The sequence below is a fragment of the Narcine bancroftii genome, chromosome 13 (assembly GCF_036971445.1).
Source record: "Narcine bancroftii isolate sNarBan1 chromosome 13, sNarBan1.hap1, whole genome shotgun sequence".
Classification (NCBI taxonomy): Eukaryota; Metazoa; Chordata; class Chondrichthyes; order Torpediniformes; family Narcinidae; genus Narcine; species Narcine bancroftii.
In genome coordinates this window covers 64,873,483-64,900,943 of record NC_091481.1, presented here as the reverse complement: position 1 = coordinate 64,900,943, position 27,461 = coordinate 64,873,483, and the positions used below count along the sequence as shown (strand labels likewise).

General features: G+C 40.8%; 1 protein-coding gene across 2 annotated transcripts in view; it reads right to left on the bottom strand.

Annotated features, from left to right (window-relative positions):
* Positions 1-1,438: 1,438 nt before the first annotated feature.
* emc10 (ER membrane protein complex subunit 10) overlaps positions 1,439-27,461 on the bottom strand; it is a 55,870-nt gene continuing 29,847 nt past the window's right edge. Inside the window, exons 7-8 of one of the 2 annotated variants that reach the window (XM_069910001.1) lie at positions 13,922-14,015; positions 2,372-2,461 (exon numbers count right to left, since the gene is read on the bottom strand). In XM_069910001.1, the coding sequence (XP_069766102.1) occupies positions 13,932-14,015 (84 nt within the window). In that variant the 3' untranslated portion in view covers positions 2,372-2,461; positions 13,922-13,931. Of the gene's footprint in view, positions 2,462-13,921; positions 14,016-27,461 lie in introns of both variants that reach the window. The other variant, XM_069910000.1, reaches the window with a different exon arrangement.

Below are 27,461 nucleotides of genomic sequence, written 5' to 3'. Positions count from 1 at the left end.
TCAAGTTGAACACAAAGATAACTTCAGATTTGCCGATTCATGTAGGAAGTTGGAGAAACATTAAATTCACTTCCACTGAATCTAGCATTAAGAGTATACTCGTCATTAATGTAACACAATGTATCGCAGCTGTTGCGACATTGACGAGACATTTCTGCTGTACTGAATCTTCCTGAAGACAATTAATGCTAGTTAAGTACCCTTCCTATGCTATTGCCTGAAAAACATGTGCATCAACGTGGGTTCAGTCTATATCAATGTAATGCACAGCATCTGTAGTTATGAGCTGCTTTTATAGCCTGTCTGCACCTATCCTGACTAAGCATGCCCAAACCCATGACAACATTTGCATAGCGCCTGCACTGAATGCATGCTCAGGCATGCTTGGACTGACCACAACAATTTGCTTTGTGGCCAATATACTAGTAGACGAAATATGACAGGAAATTACAAAATGGGTTATATAGGGTGGTGTAGCAGTTAGTACAACGCCTTTACACTGCCAGCGATCAGGACTGGGTTTCAAATCCTGCGCTGTCTGTAAGAAGTTTGCAAGCTCTTCCTGTGTCTGTTTGGGTTTTCCCCGGGGGCTCCTGTTTCCTCACACTGTTTAAACCGTACCAGGGTGTAGGTTAATTGGGTGTAAATTGGGCGGCACAGACCCATGGGCTGAAATGGCCTGTAACCATGCTGTATGTCCAAATTTAAAATTTAAATCTTAAAAAGGTACATGATAGGAACATTTTAAGCCGACTTTCGTGATCAGCAGCCCAAAATCCATAAAAATGTCCAGGAAGCAAAATCTTCATTGTCCAGTGTAAAGTATCGGGCCAGATCAAGACAGGGGCCCCTGATCCAAAATGTTGACTGACCATTTGTATCGGCAGACCTGTGATACAGCTGACAAGTGAGTTCACACATAACTGCCTGCGTGAAAAATGCTAGTTCCTGTGGGAAGTATCTCCAACATCTTCAATTGGACAAATATTATTTCCATCTGCAAAAGATAATGCAAGGTCTCCATGGGCTCCTGTGCATTAAATTATTTTGTTTCAAAAATCAACAGCATTTACCTCCAAACTGCACTTTACTCAAAAACTTAGATTTTGAATTCTCCCAGGAACTGAGAATCATTTAGTGCAATTTCATTCTATCACCTTTAGGCAGTCTGGCAGGTAAGAATGATTGAATAATAACTTTTGCATCCTGAAGAGCAGAGCATATAATTTGTCCAGTAATTGAGGCTAACAATGGGAACATCAACACACATTTACTTTCATCAGTCAGAGCTGTGAATATTTTAACAGTGTGCAATTTGAAAGGGGGGCTCTGGGACTATGGGAGGGTTTGAGTCCAATTCTTTAATATCAACTTGTTCATTGAAAGATATCTCAGTACTTCAAGTTCATCCTAGTTACCAAACATTGCTTGTAACCAATGTGAGAAAGATCACAGGTTTATTTACAAGAGAGGCTAATAGAATATATTTACAATCGTCACTTACAGCCTGTCAGAAATTTCCGTTTATTTTCGTAACATACCAGCCACTTGAGAGTTAGTTTGTACAAACGTCAATTGCTACAGGTAATGCAATACTTGAAATTTTACTCTTTACATCCGAGAACCAAAACAAGAGGACACAGGTTCCCCTTGAGCCCAATGGTGTATCATAGGTAATATAGCACCTATGGCAAACACTGAAAATGCCCCCATTCCCCCCTCATTTAAAAAAAATCGTAAATAAAGTTGCCAATTGGACCATCTCTATGCACAATTGGGCAAGTTTTGAAGATCAGCCGCGGGAAATTCTGAGCGTTTGTGAGGTGCGGTTTTGGGCTACTCTTACGGGTATGTGGTTTTTTGGGGGGTGGTACTACACGATGAAACTATGACCGCTGAGCAGGTCCACGAGCCTGCTGATTTAAAAGGGACCCTCTATCCTGGATGGGGTTTAATCTAGGAGGAATTAAACATGTATATTGGGTGGGCAAGGCTAGGACAGTGGCACTGCCCCCCCCCTTCAAGTGGCAACCACAGCATGTGCCCTGGCTGCCATACCCTAGATACGCCCATGCTGAACCTGTCAGCTTTTACTGCCCTTGTTTAAACTACAGTGCACTGGTGGCAACTAGTGGCTGGAATGGAGCTTTGCGGTAAAGAATCATAAACAAAAGGCCATTTACTTTATTTTAAATTAACAGTTGTATGCTTCAACTATTCATACTTCACTTGGCGATGAGAGTTTTACGTTTCCCAAACCGAGATTGTCCATCATCTGTGACCCGACTTGCATTTGCAATATGCAGAGCTTCCCACCCGGAGGAGTTGATCTTGGGGTGATTTCTCCTGGCTGTCCACGTTACCTTCCACCTCCACCTGAGCCACCACCACCACTCCCTCCATTAGGATCCTGTGCACCTGACATCATCAGAAAAATCACAATGGGAATGATGTACATCCACTGCAAGAGAAAAAGAGAGAAAAAGCAAGTCAACTCATTATGCAGAAACGTCACACCCAAGTGAGTTAAGTAACAGATCACTTAAAACTAAACTAAATAACATGCAAGGGAACTGCTTGGGGATTGTTCCTGCATCTCATGTGAAATGCTGCTCAGTTTACGAAGCTAAGTTAGGAGCTTGGATTAAATCTATGGTCAGAGAGATGGCGCGTAGAAGAGCAAGGTCTAGTCCTGTAATCGTGGCCACCGATAAGGGGTCTGGACAGCCATGGGTTACTGGAAATACACGACGTCACCTCAACTGCTTTCTTGAAAATTGCAGGTGTGGTTTTTGATTGTGAGTAGATAAATCTCTGGGGGGATTCCATCCATACCTGCTGCTTTGCCACTTTTCAGTTGTTCGATTGCCTTATATGTCTCATCCCGGGTGAGGACCTCATCCAGCTCTAGCCTTAGGGGCTGTTGAGGGAGCTGGAGCAGGGCGGAATCCTGGACTGAGCAGTTGGCACTGAAAAGAGATTGGAAGAGTTCTGACCATCGGTTGAGGATGGTTGAGGAGGACTTTGCCGTCTGAGCTGCGCAGCGGGCTTTGGACTTGGGGTGAGGGGCCGTACACAGCCTTTAGAGCCTCGTAGAAACCCCTGAAGTCGCCAATGTCCGCGCTGAGCTGGGTTCGCTTGGCGAGGCTAGTCCACCACTCATTTTGGATCTCCCGGAGTTTGCGCTGAAGGTGGCTGCATGCGCGACGGAAGGCTTGTTTCTTCTCTGGACAGGACGGCTTTGTAAGGTGAGCCTGGTGGGCAGCTCGCTTCTTTGCCAGCAGCTCCTGGATTTCCTGGCTGTTTTCGTCGAACCAGTCCTTGTTTTTCCTGGAGGAGAAGCCCAGTACCTCTTCAGCGTATACAGAGCCGTTGTCATACCCACACTCCTGTTCGGCTCCGAATCATGGGTCCTCTACCGGCATCACCTACGGCTCCTAGAACACTTCCACCAGTGTTGTCTCCGCTCCATCCTCAACATCCATTGGAGCGCTTTCATCCCTAACGTCGAAGTACTCGAGATGGCAGAGGTCGACAGCATCGAGTCCACGCTGCTGAAGATCCAGCTGCGCTGGGTGGGTCACGTCTCCAGAATGGAGGACCATTGCCTTCCCAAGATCGTGTTATATGGCGAGCTCTCCACTGGCCACCGTGACAGAGGTGCACCAAAGAAAAGGTCCAAGGACTGGCTAAAGAATTCTCTTGGTGCCTGCCACATTGACCACCGCCAGTGGGCTGATATCGCCTCAAACCGTGCATCATGGCGCCTCACAGTTTGGCGGGCAGCAACCTCCTTTGAAGAAGACCGCAGAGCCCACCTCACTGACAAAAGGCAAAGGAGGAAAAACCCAACACCCAACCCCAACCCACCAATTTTCCCCTGCAACCGCTGCAACCGTGTCTGCCTGTCCCGTATCGGACTTGTCAGCCACCAACGAGCCTGCAGCTGACGTGGACATTTACCCCCTCCATAAATCTTCGTCCGCGAAGCCAAGCCAAAGAAGAAAAAAGAAGATAAATCTGCTGAGTTCTCAATCTTAAATGTTTTTTTTTAAAAAATGGCTTCCCTCCCATTTTGATCTTACTGGGCTCCCGTTCCACAAGAATCATTAGGAACCTTGGTCATTCTAAGCAAAAAAGCCTGGACATATCGGCATTTTTTCCAGTTCCTGAGTGTTTCCACTGCGCGAGAGAGGAAAAATAAAATCAGACGAGAAAGCCATATCTCAGAAGGAAACCTGCTCTGCTTTCCAGCCAGGCAAAATGATCTTTACCCAGTAGAACACATCCCAATATGGCCAAGAATAAAAACCTGCATCCTCGCTCTTTCACAGGCATCAGGAGTCAAAATGCTTCCATGTATTACCACAGAAGTCTACCTTTATCTGCATAAGTACTCTGCAAACAGGAATGATCAGATGGCAAACTGTTGCAAAACCCTGTATAATTTCCTTCCTCTTTCCTGAGTCAACTGTATAACTCACTGTTGTGCCATCTCAGACTCATTTAAAGTTTGTAGAGCTCACCTTTATTTACCATCAGGTGAACTTTCCCCCAAAACCTTATAACCTTCATCACCATCAGAATTCCATCCTCATTCATTTCCTGCACAAGTACTGACAACATCAAAGCTGCTAGTTGAATATATTACCAAGGTTGACAATGGTAATCAGTTTTTTTATATCAGAAATGACATAATCAATGACCTAAAGATGATGTTTCAAGCATCAGTAGGATATATAATTCAATTCAAAGTCAGTCAGGCTCATTAACCAGTATTTCTGGAGAGATTTTAAGCCAATGCTTCTGGAGAGATATTCAAGAATGAACACAGCATAATTCTTTATAAGGCTTGGATTTTTTGCCTTATAAAGGCAGTTTGATGACAAGAGGCCTTCAGACAATTCATTACCACAAGAAACCAATTTGATTGTCTCTTGTTGCCTAGTCTTCCTGTGGAACTGGCAATAAATTATAACCTTTAGCATCGCTCAGGTATGAGAAGGCGATTGAGTTACTATATATGAGAAAGAAAAATTAAAACGAGGCAACATTTTAAGGTTAAGGCTTCCAACAGCTCAATTTAGAAAATTCAGAGCTGCCATTTTGTTAGCACAAACTCCAGCCTCCTAGTTTTAGCTGGTCAACGCATTGTAGCTTTCCTCAAAATGCTGCATTTCAGAGGTTATTTATCCCCAAAATAAATGCTGAACAGCAGGTCTATGATACTGCTAGCAAATAGTAGAGCCCATCCTGAATCTTTGAGGTCCAAAGACCTTCCTTGGCTTTCAAGTCCCATCCATCTTTTTTTAATTGTTTAAATTTAGTTCAGTGACATTTTTTCCTCCCCCATGTCAAGATGACCTATATTCTTGTCTTAATTCCTCTGAGGAGTAAAACACGATAGTCTGCAGAAACCGAGTGAAATAAAAACACAACACTGGAGAAACTCAGCAGGTCAAACAGTGCACTTTTTGTAGCAAAGATGTATTTTATTTCAGGCTTGAGCCCTTCATCAAGGTATGACAAGATGTGGACAGGCACCCAAACAAAATGTTGGGGGGAGGGGGGGAAATAGGAGCACAGTCCCACAGGCATGAGGTAATAGGTGGAAAAGGGAGGAGGGTGGGAAAACACCAGCAAACAGGAGGAGGAGAGAAGGAAGGGAGTGGGAAGCTGGTGGAAAGAAGGCAGAGGGAATAGGAAGAGAGGGAGAATGGGGAGGTCGATGTCAATGCCATCTGGCTGGAGAGTGTCTCGACGGAAAATTAAGAGTTGCTCCTCCAATTTATGGGTGGTCTTGGTTTGACAGTGCACAAAGCCATGGACAGACATGTCAGCATGGGAGAGGGGCGCAGAACTGAAATAGTTGGCCACTGGGAGATCCCTGTCACTGAAATGGACAGAGTCTGCATCCAGCCTCCAATGTAGAGAAGGCCACAACGGGAGCAATAGATTACTCCCGTTTCACTTGTAAGGAACGTTTGACGTCCTGGATGGTGGTGAAGGAGGAGGTGTGGGTTCTAGTGCGGCCCTTCCTGAAGCCACCGGGGAAGGTGTCAAGTGGTGGGAAGGAATGAGTAGGTGAGGAAGTCACAGGGGGACTTTCCACAGTAAAAGGAACCCAGTTAGCAAATCCCTTGTTGAACCCATCAGGAAGAATGCAGGCAAAAGGACAACTATACCAGGCAGGGAAAACACTGATCAAAGCTTCCCAGGACATATCATCTTTTACCTGGATCCACAGTTGGTCTGCAGGTTGATCAGTAACTGCAACCAGTGGGAGCTAGCCAAGATGGGGAGGAGACAGCATCAACCATGATCTGACAACTGACCTGTTCTCTGATTACCTTAAGGTACTAGAGATCTAGTTCCTCAGAGCCAGGGCTTGCAGCAAAATATCAACTGCATATTTTGATCAACAGGGAAAGTCCAACACAAGTTGGGAACTTGAACTGGCTCTCCTCTCAACAGCAGGGAAGAAGCAGATCATCAGGTGCGACATGCTCTCAGCACTGCTGTACATACGTCTGCAGTCTGCTTTTTGACCATGCCTGTCATCCAAACCATTCTGCACCTGGAGATCCCAGGTGGAGCATGTATGACAGGTTGCAATGCACCAATTTCCAGAGTTTAATGAATAAATGGAGCAAACATTGCTCTTTCCTGATGGTCACTTTTGTCTGTGGCTGTGCTCAGACTCAACCTCACCCTGATACTGCGATGGATTGGCCAGACTGAATAATGTTCCACCCGGTTGGTCTTTGATGATTCCATCAGAAAAACACCTCCAACCAGAAGTCCGTCAAGAGTGGTCAGCACAGAAATCACTCCAGGCACTGCAGATCAATACCATGGATCCTGTGCAATAGTTCCCTGGCACAAACTCACAACCATTCATGGGAATATCTCATTGCTGGAACTCACCCACAAACACCAACACCAAATCTTATTGGCTACCAATGAGAAGGGTCCCTCCCCCACCTCACCTCCCACCATCAGATCCTTCCAACATAAAAACTAGACTTTTTTCCCCCTCAAAAGATTTGTTTCCTGAAAAAATATCGGGGAGTATGATCGACAACTTCAAGCTGAACACAAAGGTCATTTCAGATTTGCTGCATCGTGTAGGATGTGGGAGAAACATTAAATTAACTTTTATTGAATTTAGCCTGTTTAATCGCATAATGATGCGTTAGTTCAACTGACCTAAAAATATTATGCCGCTGATTTTCATTTGGACTCAGCATCTGATGCCTCTTATGTCAGTGTCCAACAGTAGTCGGCCAGCATTGATGGATTCCAGTTGCCCTGATCCCGCTTTTCCATGGTAGCAATGTCCTGGTGAAACCTTTCCCCGTGTCCGTCACCAACTGCATCGAGATCGGCTGGGAAGACATCCAAGGGCAATTGCAGAAAATGAATTTTCAATGTCTTGTTGCACTTCATGGTTTGTCTGCTTGAAGTCGTCTTAAAATGACAGAAAAATCACAAAATAGCAAAAGTGTTCAGGATGCAAAATCTTTGTTGTCCAGTCTCATCAGGAGTCTCACAACACACACTGCCCTTGAGATGGCTGTGAAAAGAATGAGACAAGGTTGTTGAACTGGGCATTTTCAAAAGAGATCTGGGGAAGGATGCAAGAATCTTTGTGGAAGTTCAACCCGAGCATCTGAGTAACAGAGGACCTTCTGATCTTCACACTGTTCCCAGTGTCCCACACCGAGACAAATATTGTGCAACTTAAAGATCAACTCTGTGAAAGATGCTCTTTGATCTCCCTAAAACCCGTAGGTCTTCAGGTCCATAAGTGAATACTACTGACTGGCACATTGCAGGCTGCAGGTGTACATGCCCAAGGATGCAATGAAGCTTTGTGCAGCCAAGATAAAGGCTTTGAGGTGGAAGGACTGTAATCCAAGGTCCTGCCACCATTGGGAACTGAGGGCTTGGCTCCTGTGTAATAGCCGTGAAAGGAACACTGTTTAGAAACCAGGAGTGGCACTGGTGCTTTGTACACAGAATGGACAACACTAGGCCAGACAGCAGAACAAATGTCACGTTTATATTTCTTGCATTTTTTTTAATAAACTTTACTTTCAAAATTTAAAAATGACCAGCATAAATGATGTGCCTTGATCCAGTGGAAGAGAAGTTAGTGGGGATACCCAGGTGCAGAAGAGATTTTAGGTACAGACCACAAATCACCTTCCAGTCTCTTGGACTCATCAACACCTGACACATACATAAATGCTGGAGAAAATCACCCAGTCTCGCAGGGGCCGTAAGAGGAAAAGATACATTACTGACTCTTCGGGCCTGAGCCCTTCTTGAAAGTACAAGCAAAGAACAGGAAGGCATCTGAATAAAGACTGAAGAATGGTTGTGGGAGAGGAATCCAGACTGTTCATTGGAAATGATAAGAGGAAAGGTGAGAATTGATCTTGGTTCTGTGAAAGGAGACAGAGGGAAAAGGGGAGAGAACTAGGGGAAAGGAGAAAGGGGGAAGAGGAAGGGGGCTTTAATCGGACATATGGCTGTAGAAGTGAGTCTGGATGGGTACATGGTCGTAGAGCTTGAGAGCAGCAGGGAGTGCAGATGGGGAGCAGAGAACTCCCTTCAAAGGGAGGAGAACTTCTTCAGGGTACACTTGCTAGCTCTTTCTCACAGGCCCTTAACCGAAATACCAACTAGTCAAAGTGGACCAGATTGAAATCCAGCAAGGTGGCACATTTTGTGATCTCAGCTGTCTTTCTACCCATCCTTGTGGTGCAATGGAGTCAGCTCTGAATATCACTGTCAAGACAACTAACAATAAAGTTTAAAATGGGCAATTATATTTAAAAAAAAGACTCAGTATTTCTTTTTTTTTTTTAAAATCGGTCAGACCTGGAGATGGATTACTAAAGGTAAACATCAGAAATAATTAATTTCTAAAAATCAACACCATTGCAATTGCTTTCAAGGAGTTATTTTTAAATCAGCTCCCTGCTGTTGAAACACCTGATTCCTACATCTCTGACCTAAGTACTCCCTGTATGCACCCAGACATAATCACCCAGTAACATGCCACGTCGGCGCCTGGACTGTGGGGAGTCCATTGATCTCAAGCAGGGTCACTATGATTTTCCTTAGCTCCTGTCAGATTAAAAAGTGTGAAATGACAAGTCGGGGTACTACAGAATGATGACAGGCAAGGGCAGAAGATTGGCCTCCTCTCCCACAGCTGGGCATAGTTTCAATCATGAAATGTCAGAAGCAGGGCAGTTGTTGAGAAAGGAGGTGGATGTAAAATGTTGGCTCCTGTGTAATAGCCGTGAAAGGAACACTGTTTAGAAACCAGGAGTGGCACTGGTGCCAAAAATGATCTTCAATAGTAAAACACCAAGAAATTCGGAGCCTATTTTTGATTATAAATGGGGAATATAAAAATGAAGTCTCCACATCACTGGACAAATAGGCCCTGGCTCAATCTAGTCATAGCTTCAAACTCAAAAGAATTCTTCCTATGTGATTACAATCAGCAACTCAGACTGAATTCTGGCATCCTGTGGTATGTGTCACGAGTTCAAGGTTCACTCACAAAAATACGTACATATAATGAGGTCTAATATTGTGGATACATCAAACCCAATTCCTTCAAGTGAAGATTCCACGTCACTATTTGAAGTGCGGGTAGCTCTGGTATCCCTCATATAAAACTGCAATAATGTGGCCATTTTTAACGTTACCGTCAATGGGACCCTTTTTTTTTTGGGGGGGGGGGGGAGACACTTTGTATGTTATTTCCAAACATTATTGGCTGACACCAAAAGAGAATGGCAGCAAAATGCTTTGGGATTCCAAAATCATTGAAATTTTCTCAAAAAACTTACATCTTATCCTCCCTACAAATCAATGACTTTTTAAACACATGCATCCTGACATCATTCTGACTTCTAAAATCTAAATTTCAAAATAATCGTATTTTCCAGGTTTCTGAATCAAGTCATCCATTCATTTCCTCACAAGAATAATGAAACGCAGATACTTCCGGCAACGTCGTCCAAGATCATCTTTTAGAGGCAGACCGCTTATCTTGGTTTATCCTCTCCGGATGGTGTCAATTTTTGCTGGAGCGAGATAGTTCCGCAGGGGCAGCTGCCCTCTGCCCATTAGTTTTAAAAGTGTTCGTCGCATGGAGTGTTGTCAGACTGATCTATCCTGGAAGAAATGCTAAATACACAAGGATAGAAACCAGCAATGGGATTGGTCATTTCCTCTTCCCCAACCCAGAGGCAAAATGACACCAGCTGACACATTTCCAATTGCCGTCTCAGCCAGGATTAGTTAACTCTGGGGTTCTGGCCTAGAGGTGTCCACTGTTTAGCTCACGGCTAGGCAAGGCAACCAAGCAGTTTTGAACTAAAGTCCTTCAGCTTGGCGAGAGTTAAGGTTGATCTCCCAAAGTCTTCAGTCCAACGACGATGCTCGAGGAAGCTGATTTCTCTATTTTTTTTTTAAACTCAAATCAACAAGGCAGCACAAAGAGAAAATAACCTACAACTCACAGGTTCTAGAATTTTATTTATCCCTTGGTTTAAAATTAACATTTTACATCCACCTCCTTTCTCAACAACTGCCCTGCTTCTGACATTTCATGATGTGCAGTAGCTGGGCTGATTCCAACTCCATGGAATCACATTACCCAAGCTATGAATCAACACAACTTCACCTTCATGATTCTCACACAGAAGACACCCACAGTGATTCAGGGTAGAAAACAGTTGCACAAATCCCCGCTTGCATCTCACTCAAGTGAGTTCTTCATGTATTGATGAACTAACCACCACAGAGCACACAGCAACAGAGTGTACAGGTGCCCCCCCTACGATTGATGGTCTAACTTATGATTTTTTGAAGTTAGGAGGGTTCGAATCCGTACTTTCAATTTCGAATTCCGATCTGTTCCCGTGCTTGCGATATGCGGATATGAGAGTGAAACTGATGAGTCTGCCACTTAAGCATCCTCACCATCCAGCAATTAATTTTAGTTCAATGCTTCAAACATTCTTCTTGCCCAGTGTGAAATAAAGGTATTCAAAATGAAATTATTAAAAAAATGGTAAGTGCGATATTCTTTTTCGACTTACGATTTTTTTTGCCAGAATGCAACCCTATCGTAAGTTGACGAGCACCTGAGTGATTGTTTCTTCACCCAAATATCACCATAAGATTCTTCTATCACTCCTGTAAATATGAAGGATCACGTAGCATGTGACCCTACCGGCAATTACCTAGTCAGAAGTCACCTCACCTGCCGATCAAGGTCAGGCTCTGCCCACAGATTAGCGCGCGCCTAACCACTGGCCCCTTTAATCACCTGATCCACACCTGGGCCAATCCATCTGATTGCATTATAAAGCCCACTGCGTGTGAACCATCTGCCTCTTTTCTTCTTCCGCCAGGACGAACTCCAGCTCCACTCCAGGTTGGGAACTGTGGGCGACGCTGGAGACCCGTTGGTAAGGTGTGTGCTGACAAAGGGTTGGGAGCGGTAGAGCTGGGTACCCAGAAATCACTGTTCGTCACCCCGATATCAAGGGGTGGTAGGTATTGTATTTTATTACTTGATTGTGGTTGCAAGTATTGGGTAGTCGTTGCATCCAATGCGAATGTATTGTACAATCCTGCCTGACTGAGAGAGAGAGAGAGAAAGAGAGAGAGAGAGAGAGAGAGAGAGAGAGAGAGAGAGAGTGTGTGTGTGTGTGTGTGTGTGTGTGTTTGTGTGTGTGTGTGATATCTGTTGCAACTTCCTATGTGTGTGAAAAAAAAATCACTGTTTTAGATCAGCTTGTGTTCAGTTTTGTTGCTCTTGGGGCCTGTCAGACTTGTTTTTCCTAACCTAACATCTCCTTAAAGACAGGAAGAAACACCTAACTTACAATATGGTCCAAGATCTTTTGATCTTTCATATAGTTCAGGTTCAGAATCAGATTTATTGTCATAAACATGTGTCCTGACATCTGCTGTTTTGCGGCAGTGGTATTGTGTATTACGGTAGCAAAATTGCTATAAATTATGGTTCTGTAAATACACTATTTAACAATAATTAGTGCAAAAAAAAGAGAAAAAATGTGAGGTAGTATCAGAGGTTCACTGTGCATTCATAAATCATTTAATATGCCTTGAGGAAAGTGCATCAGAGAGTAACATTTAACAAAAAAGCAACCAATAATGATGAGCCAGATGTCGTTTGCATAAAAATGGCTGCTTTTAAGTGCAGACAGACACAAGTGGTTCAGGTGTTAGAATTCTCTCCATTTTCAAGAGGTCACAACGTTCCCAGAATTTCTATTGCCCAAAGAATTCTAGTGCTTTACCACCAACAAATTCAGTCAAACCAATCAGGGCCTTGGGACTTTTGGAATTATTTTTGTTCTATCCCAACTTTTGTAAAGATTTCTTTCATAAACTGTAATTCCAGCAGCCCTGTACTGACAGCTCCATGAAATGCTTTAGTAGTTCCTCCTAAAAATGAATTAATTGAACCACAGGAGCAACCACTATCTTTAATGGCAGCTGCAAATTGTTGCATTTCGACCAAAGTGCAACCCAATGAGGTAAAGTCACCATGAGCCAATGTAGATTCCACACATTAGGGTAGTTTGTGTCACACTAGAAGCAAGGCCAACAAGAAAAAAATGAAGTGTTCCAGTGTCAAACAAGTGACTAAAGATCAAATGATATTTGGGATTTCATAAATTCCTCCATGTCAAGCACAGAAATTAATAGAACAAAATAAATGGAAATGAGTGGCATCACACCAGATTGAGGCTCCAGAAGTAAATGGTCTCGTCTTTTGGAGAGAGGGCTGAACACTTCTTAGACTGATTGATTTGCATAAAGTTATGTCAAAAAGATCAATTGGCAACCTCTACAACTGAAACTGCATGCCAGCTAGAATTTAAATATTTAGAAATTTTACAGATTAAACTATGGTAGAATCCCCATTATCTGGAATCCCAAACAAAATTTGAGGAAATAAATAAATAAATAGAATTTTAAATACATAATAAATTAAAATTTTTAATAAAAATTTAAAATTGTAAAAGTAAATGATTTCCACAGCAATACACAACCCCTTGTGAAGATGGGAGCAAACACTCAGCCAGCAGAGCGCCCCGGGTCATGACCTGCCTGCAGCAGCTGTTTGAATAAAGTTGTGTTTGAATAAAATGGCGATTCCCAGGATGCCGCTCGCCGCTGGGACGACTCTTCCAAAGTGTCTCCCTATCACTACCTAGTGAGAATCTTTATCTGCAAACTTGGGAGAGGGTGGGTTCATTATGATGGCAGCACGGTTAGCTCAACACTGTCACAGCACCAGCAACTGGATTCAAATTTAAAATTTTGTAAGTTACAGAAATTACTTCATTAGAGTGAACGTTACATAATTAAATACCACAATACTTTTTTTAAAATATTTTACATTTTGCATTGTCTTTTAAGTTATTAGTTAGGTAACAGCGTGTCTCAGTCAACCAGAAAATTCGTGATCCCCGAAGTGCCAGATAAAAGGGATTCTACTGTATTACTTTCAGAAGGTCCTCTTGGACTTGTAGTCTTGAGCAAAGACATGAATTTCCAGGATGTATCAAATGTCTGCATGCATCCAGCATGCAAAAAAAGTATTTTTAATGACTGGATCATGTCTGTTCTGTTTTAAAAAAAACAGTTTGCAAATGGATTTCCTCCACTTCACATTTTATCTCCCTGAAAATAAGTTTGTTGGCCCTCAGTTAAAGAGTGTTGAGAATCAAGACAGGGTCTAGACATTTGGTATTAGGAGGAATATTCATTTGACCTTCATGAAAATGTGAATAGCATCTTGCTTGTCACTAAACACAATCGCCTGAAGACATTTGAGAAACACCATTACTTTGCAGACGTCATGCTTGTGTTCCTCTTTCTCGAGGCGCTTTGACGGTATTTGTAACCATGAGAAAGATGGCCCCGCCCAGAATTAAATGCCACTGCATAAAAGAAAACAAAGAAAGACCAGCACATCAAAATTCACAGACACAAATGGCGCAAAAGATTAGGCAACAGTGAAGTAACATTAAAGTGTTGGTTCAATACAGATGGTCCTCCTCATTCCCCTACAGATGGTCCTCCTCATTCCCCTACAGACGGTCCTCCTCATTCCCCTACAGATGGTCCTCCTCATTCCCCTACAGACGGTCCTCCTCATTCCCCTACAGACGGTCCTCCTCATTCCCCTACAGCGCGCAAATTCAAGGACATTTCAAACCAATCCTTTGTACATTTTGCAGGTGCCAATACTTCCAAAATCGCAGATGGTCAGTGTGGAATTCATGAGATCTCACAAGTTCTCCACATCCTGTCCATTCTTTCCCTTTCTAAATTTCTTTCTTGAATTGATAAATGCCATTGGGTACCTAGGTGGACTAACTTTCTAGAGGCCAACCTAATCATCGGCTCACCCAAAACTATCACACATATATCTTACTACTAGATTCACCAAACTGTAACCTGGTGGAGTCTCTATCCCGAAAAGCATTAATTAGCTAATAACATTTTATCTGTTTGAAGAACCATCACTGCAGTATTGAAGTATGGTTTTTAAAAAAAAACATGAACCACACAATATGCACAAAATGCAATAGTTCTCTTATTCAGGTAGTGAAATAAATTCCATGATCACTTTTCTATGTGCAAGATTCAATCGTAGGAGTTGGACCTCTATTGGTGAGCACCAACACACCACTAAAAAACATGACAGCAAATGAACAATCCCAAATAGGGACATGATCACTTGAATTTCACCCACAAAATTTCTTTGTGGAGCAAGACAGGAATTGAGAAGGGTGCATGTTAAATATTCATACATCATTCGTTATAACTTTTGTGCTGCAGAACTCTATAAAAATGAATAATGATTTATCTACCATTCTCTCCATAACATTTGGCAACATTTCAGGAGCTTGTACCCCCTTCCCAATTATTGATTAGTTTCAAAATATTACTCCCCACTTAAAATGATATGCATCTCAGAGACAAACCCAAAGCACTTGCCAAAGCACTCGAGACCAAATCCACCAACCAAGGACACAGAAGTCAAATCGAACGGTAAAGAGATGCTACGCACTGCTGTCAAGCGACTATCACTTCAATTGTTGCTTCTTGTGCAGTGCCTTTCAAAACATGGGCCACTTGCTGTCATAAGTGTAGAGATGGTTGGGCTATCTAGTATGGTTCTTGCATTATTTCAACAGCTAATGTGGAGCCTGTGGTTTGACAAATACTGCTTTACTTGTCTGGAGAGGAATTAAAAACAAAATACAAATGATGAAAGATTCCAACAGATCTGAAAGACTTGGAAGTCTCTGAATGGATAGAACTCAAGACTTTCCATCAGGAAAATAACCCCTAACAATCTCACACAATTACATCACACTGACTTCAGCGATTATTTGAGGTTTCAATTTTTAAATTCCCGACTTGAATGATTAATTATGGTTTTTTTTTGGAAGATTAAAATGAGAAAGCAAGGAACAAAATGTGCAGGGGTTAAAGCAGAAGGAAGGTTTGCTGAAAGTCCGGTGTTAGTACAGCCTGTGTCAGAAGAGGGCCCCTGTCAGAAGTGAGAATGCCCCCAATTCCACTCACCACCATGGTATATCACATTTGTGAACCTCTGAAAAATTCTGGCAGGGAACTGATACTACATTTTCCACTCCCTACATTGGGATAGATGATCTGTCTTCAATCCATAATCAAGTAACATTGAGAAAAATATACAAGGGAACTTCTTAAGAAATAAATTGTTGACCATAGAGATCACTACATGATTCCTGGATATTTTCCAACTAATTTCAACTGCTTCCAACTTTGAAAAAAAAGTTCTGGTCAAAACATTCAGGGAGCCCCTCAGATATTGTTTAGCTTGTTAAGAGCCTCTCTGCGCAACACTGAACCTACAAACCCAAGAACAAGTTAAACTAATATCTGAGGGGCTCCCATAATGTTTTGACCTGACCTTTTTCCCAAAGTTGGAATCAGTTGTCAATCTCAGCCGGTGCTGAGAGGTGAACCAAAAAAGGAACTGCTCACACGAACTATCCAAAACTCTCATATTCATGAAACAATATTTATTTATTTGTTCATATGAATATGTCCTGCATATGTATTGTAAGGATGTATGTGTATGTCTGGTTTGCACCAAGGATCAGAGAAAACTGTTTTGTTGGGTTGGACTAGTGCAATCAGATAACAATAAACTTGATCTCTCAGTTAGGACACATTCACTGTTCCGTAGGAGGGAGGAAGGGAGAGACAAATAGAGAGCAAGATAGGCAAAGAGAGAAGCAATGGCATAGAGAGAAAAAAAACCATGGAAGTGGCCCATTCCAAATCATTCATATGCAAATTGACATGGGCATGCATGGACATTGATCCAGTGCTAATCCACTTGAGGAGGAATGAGTTGACAGCAGAGAGCAAATTTATCCCAGCATGAAAAGACACCTTCAGAAGTGAGCGGACACACAAAATCATTCTCTCACAATCTAATATTTGATCATAAAAGTACACCTCCAATACAAAAAAACTCAAAAGGATTAAAGATCAAAACTGTACCGCATGCTAAAAATAAATAATGCATGGCAGTGTGATTAGATCTACAAAAGACCCAGGAGAATCAGATTCCTAAAACTTAATGAACTTCATCACACTACTCCTACCCTTAACTGTATTTACCTTGGAATTTAATCCCATCATCAAACGGATAAATTAGTTTCTGGTGAGCAGGGCAGGTCACTTTCACTGAAAAAGTCACCAGTTGAAACAACTCAAAACTCAGTACAATGAGTTTTCCTTGCTGTCAACTTTACAAGGACATTCTGGGATTAATTTGTTCATTTTTGTATTGAAGGATTTCATTCGCAAAATCTTCTTGGAACTCTTCGTTTAAACGTAAATTTTCTTCACAGCACGGTAGAATCAGATTTCGGCCATTTAAACCCGTGCTACCCAAATTAACCTGCAACCCCACGTTTTGGATGGTGGGGGGGAAACTGGAGCACCTGGGGAAAACCAACGCAGACACGGGGAGAACGTACAAGCTCCTTACAGACAGGGCCGGAAGTGAACTCGGGTCGCTGGCATTGTAATAACGTTGCGCTAACTGTTCCGCTAACCATGCCACATCACGATTCTGCTTCTCCTCTTGTTAAATTTGTCTGATGTGAAAAGTTTACAACCACGAAGGCCCAGGCTGAATCCCAAACAATGCTGTCAGTTGCTTAAGGGTGAAAGAAGGGAATTAGTATAGTCCAGGGCCCTGGTCCTGGCCAGAACTAAATGATTCCTATAAATAAACACATGCTCATTGTATGGAGATGGTTTAAAAAGCCTGCTGATACACAAGGAAGAAACCATGAGGTACTGAGCCGATGTTTTAATCCTGCAACTGGCCAGAACCAAATGATTCCTATAAATAAACACATGCTCATTGTATGGAGATGGTTTGAAAAGCCTGCTGATACACAAGGAAGAAACCATGAGGTACTGAGCCGATGTTTTAATCCTGCAACAACAAAGCAAAGCAAATGTATCACTAAAGATTGGTGGAGCTGTGGATAGTTTGAGGTCCAAAGAACACAAAAGGATATAGGAATCCCCCCGCTTTACGAATACACTTTTATGAAGAAGCCTGTGTTTGCTATCTGAAAGAAATTTGAATGTGTTTTTTCTTTAACGAAAATAGCCTTCAGTAGTAGTGAATGGGTCTTCGCTTTATGCCATTTCGGCTTAACAAAGGAGCGCTCTACTTTCATAAAGCAGGGTATGCCAGGAGTCACGTGATGGAGTAGTGGCCGGTCAGGGAATTCCAGCCCTCTCCCGAAAAGTTTAAAAAAAACACAAAGCACAAAGGTACAAGATTAAAATTTACAATAAAGTAAAAATAAAGGTGAGAAGAAAATGGCAGCGAAGAGAGAAAAGTCGAAAACAACAGGAAGAAGAGGAAGAAAGAACGTCGGAAGAAGAAGGTGAAGGCCTTACCTGTCCGAAGAGGCCCGCCGCGGAGAGAGAAGCCCGCTCCCTCAGGTCAGTGGAGGTCCCGGACTCGGGACTACAAAAATGGCTCACAGAGCCGAGTAAAAGTGCGAGGAGTCGCGCATGTGCGATGCGCATGAAAAAAAACACACTGACGGGAGGGGGGAACAGCTGCGGAGTCGATCTCCACAGCTGAGAGAGACACCTGCAGCACAGCAGCAGGTGCAGAACACAGACAATAACGACAACAAGAAAGAAGAGGGTAAAAAGAAAACAAGGAAACAACAGATGGTCAATCCAGAGGAAGAAGAAGAAGAACAGAAAGAAGTGGAAGAAGAAGAGAAAAGCAAGACAATGGATGTATCTTTTTTTAAAGAATATATGGAATCAGTGAAAGAATGGCAATTACAAGAATTTAATTAGATAAAAAGAAGAATTAAGAATGCAGAAGAAAAAAATGAATAAAATAGAAATGGCCATGTCAGAGAGAGGAAAAAAAGTGGAAAATATGGAAGAACGAGAAATAATTGTAGAAATGGAAGTAGAGGAATTAAAAGAGAAATTAGAAGAATCTAATAAAAAAGTTAAAGAGGCACATGAGCTGTTAGCTCAGAAGATAGATATAATAGAAAACTACAATAGAAGAAATAATATAAAGATAGTGGGCCTTAAGGAAGATGAAGAAGGCAAGAATATGAGAGAATTTATAAAAGATTGGATCCCCAGGGTCCTAGGAAGACCAGAATTACAGGAAGAAATGGAAATAGAGAGGGCACATAGAACTTTAGCCCCGAAACCACAACCGCAGCAAAAACCAAGATCCATTTTAGTAAAATTCTTAAGATATACAACAAGAGAAAATATATTGGAGAAAGCAATGAAGAAAATAAGAGAAGACAAAAAGCCACTGGAATATAAAGGTCAAAAATTTTTTTTCTATCCAGACATAAGTTTTGAACTCCTGAAGAAGAGGAAGGAGTTCAATACAGCAAAAACAATCTTATGGAAAAAAGGATATAAATTTATGTTAAAGTACCCAGCGGTACTTAAAATAGTTATTCCAGGGCAACAAAACAGACTATTCTCGGATCCAGAGGAAGCAAGAAAATTTGCAGAACTACAAAACAAGCAGAGAGATGAAGACATGTAATGAGAGTAAAAATGACCACGAACTATATGCATGTGTGTATAGGGGTATATGTGTGTATATATATGTAGTGTGTCTTCTTTGGCTTGGCTTCGCGGACGAAGATTTATGGAGGGGGTAAAAAGTCCACGTCAGCTGCAGGCTCGTTTGTGGCTGACAAGTCCAATGCGGGACAGGCAGACACGATTGCAGCGGTTGCAGGGGAAAATTGGTTGGTTGGGGTTGGGTGTTGGGTTTTTCCTCCTTTGCCTTTTGTCAGTGAGGTGGGCTCTGCGGTCTTCTTCAAAGGAGGTTGCTGCCCGCCAAACTGTGAGGCGCCAAGATGCACGGTTTGAGGCGTTATCAGCCCACTGGCGGTGGTCAATGTGGCAGGCACCAAGAGATTTCGTTAAGCAGTCCTTGTACCTTTTCTTTGGTGCACCTCTGTCACGGTGGCCAGTGGAGAGCTCGCCATATAACACGATCTTGGGAAGGCGATGGTCCTCCATTCTGGAGACGTGACCCATCCAGCGCAGCTGGATCTTCAGCAGCGTGGACTCGTGGACTCGATGCTGTCGACCTCTGCCATCTCGAGTATACATGAATGTATCCGTATTTAGAGGAAAATGTATAGAGTATAGACAAGAATTAATAAGGGAGGGAAAGGGAATAGAGGGAATAAGGAGGGAATTAAAAGAGTGACCTTTGTTACATATGAAAATTGAAATCTTTTCCGGGGGGGGGGGGGGGGGGCTGGGTGGGGAGGAGTTACGGTCACTGCAAAATCAGTTGACGCTTGCGAGTGAATTCGCAAATCCAAATGGAGAGGGGAGATGTGGTTGCCCGACAAGGGATAAAGGGCAACTCAGGAGGGGGAGGGGAAAATGGGGTTAAAGAAGTTTTAAATAGGAGAATAAGGAAAATGTTTGATGTTTTAGAAATGTTGTCTTATAAAGTGTTCAAAACAAGAAAGCAGAAATGGATAAGAAGGAAAGGTGATGATGGAGAAACGGAAAGGGAAGATAAACAAAGTATGAAATGGCTACGCTGAACTATATGACTTTAAATATTAATGGAATACATAACCAAATCAAAAGGAAGAAACTGCTAAATTTACTGAAAAAAGAAAAAATTGATATAGCATTTGTGCAAGAAACACATTTAACTGAATTGGAGCACAAGAAATTAAAGAGAGATTGGGTAGGATATGTAACAGCAGCGTCGTATAATTCAAAAGCAAGAGGAGTAGCTATATTAATTAGTAAAAATGTGCCAATTAAAATAGAAGAGGAAATAATAGATCCAGCAGGGAGATATGTAATGATAAAATGTCAGATATATTCGGAGTTTTGGAATCTACTTAATGTATATTCACCTATCGAAGAAGATCAAAAGTTTATGCAAGATATTTTTTTGAAGATAGCAGATACGCAAGGGAAAATATTAATAGGAGGGGATATCAACCTGAATTTGGATTCAAATATGGACAAAACTGGGAAAAAAATTAACAGAAACAACAAAGTAACCAAATTTATAATTAAATCGATGGAAGAAATGCAACTTTTGGATATATGGAGGAAACAACACCCAAAGGAAAAGGAATATTCATAATATTCGGGTAGACATAAAACATACTCAAGAATAGACCTATTTTTGTTATCAGCTCGTAGGCAAGATAGAGTAAGAAAAACAGAATATAAAGCAAGAATATTATCCGTCCATTCACCCCTGATATTGACAATAGAGTTGGAGGACATCCCTCCAAGAATGTATAGATGGAGATTAAACTCCATGCTACTTAAAAGGCAGGATTTCAGAGAATTCATTGAAAGACAAATTAAAATGAATTTTGAAATAAATACGGAATCAGTGAAAGATAAGTTTATACTATGGGATGCAATGAAAGCATTCATTAGAGGGCAAATAATAAGTTATGTAACCAAGATGAAGAAGGACTATAATCAGGAAATAGAGCAGTTGGAAAGGGAAATAGTAAATATAGAAAAAGAATTAGCAATGAAGGAAGATACAACTAAAAGAAGAGAATTGGCAGATAAAAAAATAAAATATGAAACACTACAAACATATAAGGTAGAGAAGAATATAATGAAGACAAAACAGAAATATTATGAACTAGGGGAAAAAACGCACAAAATTCTAGCATGGCAGCTTAAGACAGAACAAGCTAAGAAAATGGTATTGGCATCAAGGAAAAAAGACAAACAAATCACATATAATCCAATGGAGATCAAGGAAAACTTTAGAGAATTCTATGAACAATTATACCAAACTGAAAACAAAGGGAAAGAAGGCAAAATAGATGAATTTTTAACTAAAATTGAACTACCAAAACTACAAATAGAGGAACAAAATAAATTAATAGAACCATTTGAAATAGTAGAAATACAAGAGATAATAAAAAAATTACCAAATAATAAAACACCAGGAGAGGATGGATTCCCAATAGAATTCTATAAAACATTTAAAGATTTATAATTCCTCCCCTCCTGGAAGTAATCAACCAGATTGATAAAACACAAAGCTTACCAGATTCATGTAAAACAGCAATAATTACAGTAATACTAAAGCAAGGGAAAGATCCACTCGCACCATCATCATATAGACCAATATCATTACTTAACACAGATTATAAGATAATAGCTAAGCTATTAGCAAACAGATTAGCAGAGTATGTACCTAAAATGGTAAATCTAGACCAAACTGGATTTATTAAAAAAAGACGCACAACAGACAATATTTGTAAATTTATTAACTTAATTCATGCAGTAGAAGGGAGTAAAGCGCCAACAGTAGCAGTTGCTTTAGACGCAGAGAAGGCCTTTGACAGAGTAGAATGGAATTATTTATTCAAAGTATTGCAAAAATTCAGTTCACCAGAGAAGTATATTAATTGGATTAAAGCATTATATAAGGGGCCATTGGTGAAAGTGACAGTAAATGGATATATATCAAAGCAATTTAACTTAAGCAGGTCAACACGGCAGGGATGCCCACTATCACCCTTATTGTTCACGTTAGCTATAGAACCACTAGCAGAATTGATAAGAACAGAAAATAATATAAAAGGGATAAAAATAAAAGACAAGGAATATAAAATCAGTTTATTTGCAGATTATGTTATAGTATACTTAACAGAACCAGAACTATCAATAAAAGAATTATATAAGAAATTGAAGGAATATGGAGAAGTGTCGGGTTACAAGATTAACATAAATAAAAGTGAAGCAATGCCAATGAATAATGCGGATTTCTCAAAATTTAAGAAGGAATCACCATTCAGATGGCAAATGCAAGCAATAAGATACCTAGGTATACAAATAAATAAAAATCTCGGTCATCTATATAAACTCAATTATTATCCACTAATGAAAAAATTACAGGACGATTTAGAGCATTGGAAAGATTTACCATTAACACTAATAGGAAGGATAAACTGTATTAAAATGAACATTTTCCCAAGGATATTATACCTATTTCAGGCATTGCCAATACACTTGACAGAGAAATTCTTCAAGGAGTTAAGGAAATTTTTTTGGAAAGGGAGGAAACCGAGGATAGCACTAGATAAATTAACAGAATGGTATAAACAAGGAGGCTTACAACTGCCAAACTTTAAAAATTATTATAGAGCCGCACAATTAAGATACCTATCACATTTTTACCAAACAAGGGAAAAGCCAGATTGGACTAGATTAGAACTAGATAAAATAGGGGAAAAGATACCTGAATACATATTATATAAATGGGATGAAAAATTGGTACAACATAGAAGTTCTCCAGTATTACATCATCTACTCAATATTTGGAAGAAGATTCATGTAGAAAGGAATAAAACAAATTACCAACTACCAAAACTAATACTGACGCAAAATCAGCTAATCCCTTTTACAATAGATAACCTTTCCTTTAGAGAATAGGAGAAAAAAGGGATCAAAAGAATAGAAAATTGTTTTTCAGGAAATAGATTATTATCCTTTGAACAAATGAAAGATAAATACAATATAACTCAAGATACAGTGCTAGCATATTACCAATTGAGATCCTACTTGAAGGACAAATTGGGAAGCAGTCTGAGTTTACCAGAGGGAAGTAACTTTGAATATGTGATTACAGATACAATGATAATCAAAAGATTTATAACAAATATGTATATTAAACTGCAAGAAAAGGAGAATGAGGAAACAAATGGTAAAACTAAACAAAAATGGGAACAAGATTTAAATATAAAGATAAAAAAGGAAACATGGGAGAAGTTATGTTCTGGAACGATGAGAAATACAATAAATACGAGGTTATGTATGATACAATATAACTGGATACAAAGGCTATACATTACACCTCAAAAGTTAAATAAATGGGACCCAACAATATCTGACAGATGTTTTCGATGTAAAAAAGAAATGGGAACAACAATTCATGCAATCTGGACATGTGAGAAAGTAGAAAAATTTTGGGAAGATCTAAACCAGATATTAAATAAAATTACAGAAAACAATATACCAAAAAATCCAGAGATCTTCCTCCTAAGTAACATAAAAAACAAAGAATTTGGAATTGATTTGGATGGTACACAAAAAAGATTTGTTAAGATAGCTCTAGCCGTAGCAAAAAAATGCATTATGTCAACCTGGAAATTGGAAGATAATATGAAAATACAACAATGGTACATAGAAATGAATAAATGTATTCCATTAGAAAAAATAACATATAGTTTAAGAAATAATATTGAAATATTTGAACAAATATGGGAGCCATACATGAAACACAATAGAGAAAACCTACCGGGGACATCTACCACCTAAAATGACAGAAGGAGAAATGAAAAGAATTGACTCAGTGGAATTTCTTGTTTATTTTTATTGAATGACAACATTGTTTGACTGGTTTAAATGTATCTTAGATTTTGTACTTTAAATGGATGGGGGGGAGGTAGGGAGGGTGGGATGGGAGGAGGAAGGGGGGGAGAAAATTACACTTTATATATTTGAAAAGGAAAATGTATGTATCATGGTTAATGTGGTTTATGGTGTGAAAAATAAAATATTTAAGCAGGGTACGCCCGTATAGTAAAACCCGTTATCCAGAATTCAAGCAACTGGCAGCCTCAATCACGGAAAATAAATTGGTAAATAATGCAGGTTTAATGTTGACGCGCCTCACCAATAGTTTGCCAATCACACAATTTGTAATCTCAAGCAACCATAAAATTCACTTATCCAGTTCACTACCAATCCCCATAGGTGCCAGATATTAGGGGTTTTACTGTAGATCAGTTACAACTAAGAGTAGAGAAACGACAGATGAAGTTTAATTTAGACAGCTGTGAGGTGCTGCACCTTGGACGGTCAACACAAGAGGCAAGTAGAGACTTTGTGATACAACTCTTAAAGGAATTGATCTGCAGAGGGACCTAGGAGTTCAGGTCCATAGATCCTTGAAACTGACAATGCAAGTACTTTGGGTGTTTAAAAAAGACATACAGTATGCTTGCCTTCATTAGGCGGGACCTCGAGTGCAAATGTCAGGAAGTCATGATGCAACAATACAAAACACTGGTGGGGCCACATGTGGAATTCTGGTCGCCCTATTACAGGAAAGTCGTGGAGACTTTGGAAAGTACAGAAGAGATTTACCAGGATGTTGCTTAGATTGGAGAGCATGAGCATAAAGGAATGGTTGAACAAATTTGTGTAATATTTTTCTGAACCTGATGGAAGTTTATAAAATTATGACAGCCATTGACAGTCAGAATCTTTCTTCCAAGGTCAAAACAAACTGTTACATATTAGAAGATATTTGTTTAAGGTAATGGGGGAAAGTTTAAAGGAAAAGTGAGGGCTAATTTCCCCCCCCCCCCACCCCCCACAATGGTGGGTCCCTGGAACAGACTGCCAGGAGTGGTAGCAGAAGCAGATACAACAGCGGCATTTCACAAGATACTGGAGCAGAATTAGGCCAAATGGCCCATCGAGTCTGCTCCGCGCTTCTATCACGGGCTGATCCATCATCCCGTGAAACACGAAAGTCTGCAGACGCTTTGATTGTAATAAAATCACGCTGAAATGCTAAAGAAACTCAGCAGGTCTTTTCAGTGTCCATAGAAGACAAAAGATATAATCCCGATTTTCGGGCCTGAGCCCTTCTTCGAGGAATAAGCAGGACGAGCCAGAAGGCCTGAAACGTTGACAATCTTTATCTCCTATAGATGCTGAGTTCCTCCAGCAATTCGGTGTGTTTTTACTTTGATCCATATTCCTACTCAGCCCCAGTCCCCAGCCTTCTCCCCGCAATCCTTGATCCCCTGACTAACCAAATATCTGTCAATCTCTGTCTTAAATACAGCCATCGACCTCACTTCCCCAGCCATCCGTGAAAGCATCTGGACAGTCACACAAGTTCAGGGAATAGAGGGATACTCGTCATGTACAACCAACAGTTTTAATTTAAACTGCGCATCATATCAGGCACAAGCATGTGGGTCAAAGGGCCTATTCATGTGCAGTACTATTCTTTGTAGGTGCAAGCTGGGAAATAAGGCGTGCAATAAGTGCCCACCAGTGCCATTAACCAGCTTGTTAAAAGAATTCTTTCCTTCATATAGTGAGCAGCATTAAAATAGATTAGAAGCAGTAATTGGGTCCCAAATGTCTTTAGGGAAATCAAAGCCGTCCAAAGTCATTTACCTTTCATAATCAACACTGCTTCTAGCCTCAATCTCAGACCTCATCTCCATTGCCGGCTTCAAAATATGCCTGATTTTACAGAGCCCATTCTCGAAGCATTGGCCAATTTGGTGCGCACCGGAGAGCTCCTAGCATTTATGTACTACTATCTGAACAACTTTGTAGCAAATCATTAATCCAATCTTTCAGAGCAAAACCGTAACACAGTAAAATCCATCTTATCCGGAATTCAAGCAACTAGCAACCTCAAAAAGCAACTGGTAAAACCATCACTGAAAATAAATGGGTAAAAAAAATACAAAAGTTTAAAATTGGCACGCCTCAGATAGTTCTCAATTTATGCAACACGCAGCCTCAGGCAACTGGAAAACTCGCTTATTCGGCAGCTACCAATCCTCATAGATGCAAAATACCAGGGGCTTTACTGTACTTTCTCTGCTCTCCATCAGCAAATAATTTCTCCTTAATACTATCAGAGGTCAACCCACAGGGAAAGCAGAGAAGTTAGCCTCAGATTCTCCCCTGGAGATGAGAGGAGTAGTTTCCTCCCTACGGACCAGATAAGATCAATGATTTTTTTTCAAATCCCAGCATTATAACATGTAAAACAACAGACAGAAATACCCTGATCTGGTAAACCACCAAAATTAAACCCGACTCAGAAGAAATCAAGTTTGGTTTTAAAGCACATGCTGACTTTGTGGCAATCAATATGGAGAAGTACAATTAGACGAATGAAAATCAAAACCAATAGATGTTGGATCTGTAAAATAAAAATCTCCCACACCCCCCTCTCCGTACTTACCATAAGTGCATGTTTTACCCCAGGAAAAACATTCTGCCAATATACTCTATCAATGCCTCTAATCATTTGATAAACTTCTACCAGGTCTCACCTCAACCTCCAATGGTCCAGAGAAAATAAAACTGGGTTGTCCGCCTTCTCCTTGCAGTTCATACACTCTAACCCAACCAGCATCTCAGTAAATCTCCTGTGTACTTTCCAAAGCAACCAGAACTGCACACTATATTCCAAAAGGAATCTAATTAAAGATTTGCATAACTGCAACAATGACTTACTTACACCCTTTACACTCAACACCCCGACCACAGGAGGACACAATGCCAAAAACCTTCATTAACACAAGCATTAACAGCGACTTCTCCAGTTTCCGTTAGAAACTGCCCCCACCATCTTCTCCCTGTCGCCTTTCCCCCAGCTCTATCTCTCTCTTCCCTTTTCCTTCTATCTCCTTTCATAGAGCCAAAATCAAATCTCACCTTTCCTCTTATCATATCCAATTACCATCTTTTATCTGTCAGCCAAGACTCCTCCCCCTCCCATTCTTCCCCCTTTCGACTTTAATTCAGACGCTTGTCTGCTTTTTGCTTATACCTTAAGGAAGGGCTCCGGTATAAAACGTCGGTTATATATCTTTACCTCCTATGAACGCTGTGAGAATGACCAAGTTCCTCCAGCACTTCTGTGTTTTTACTGCAATCACAGAGTCTGCAGACTTTTGTGTTTCGCTTCTTCTATACCACCCGATCCATTTTCCTGGCCGTTTTTA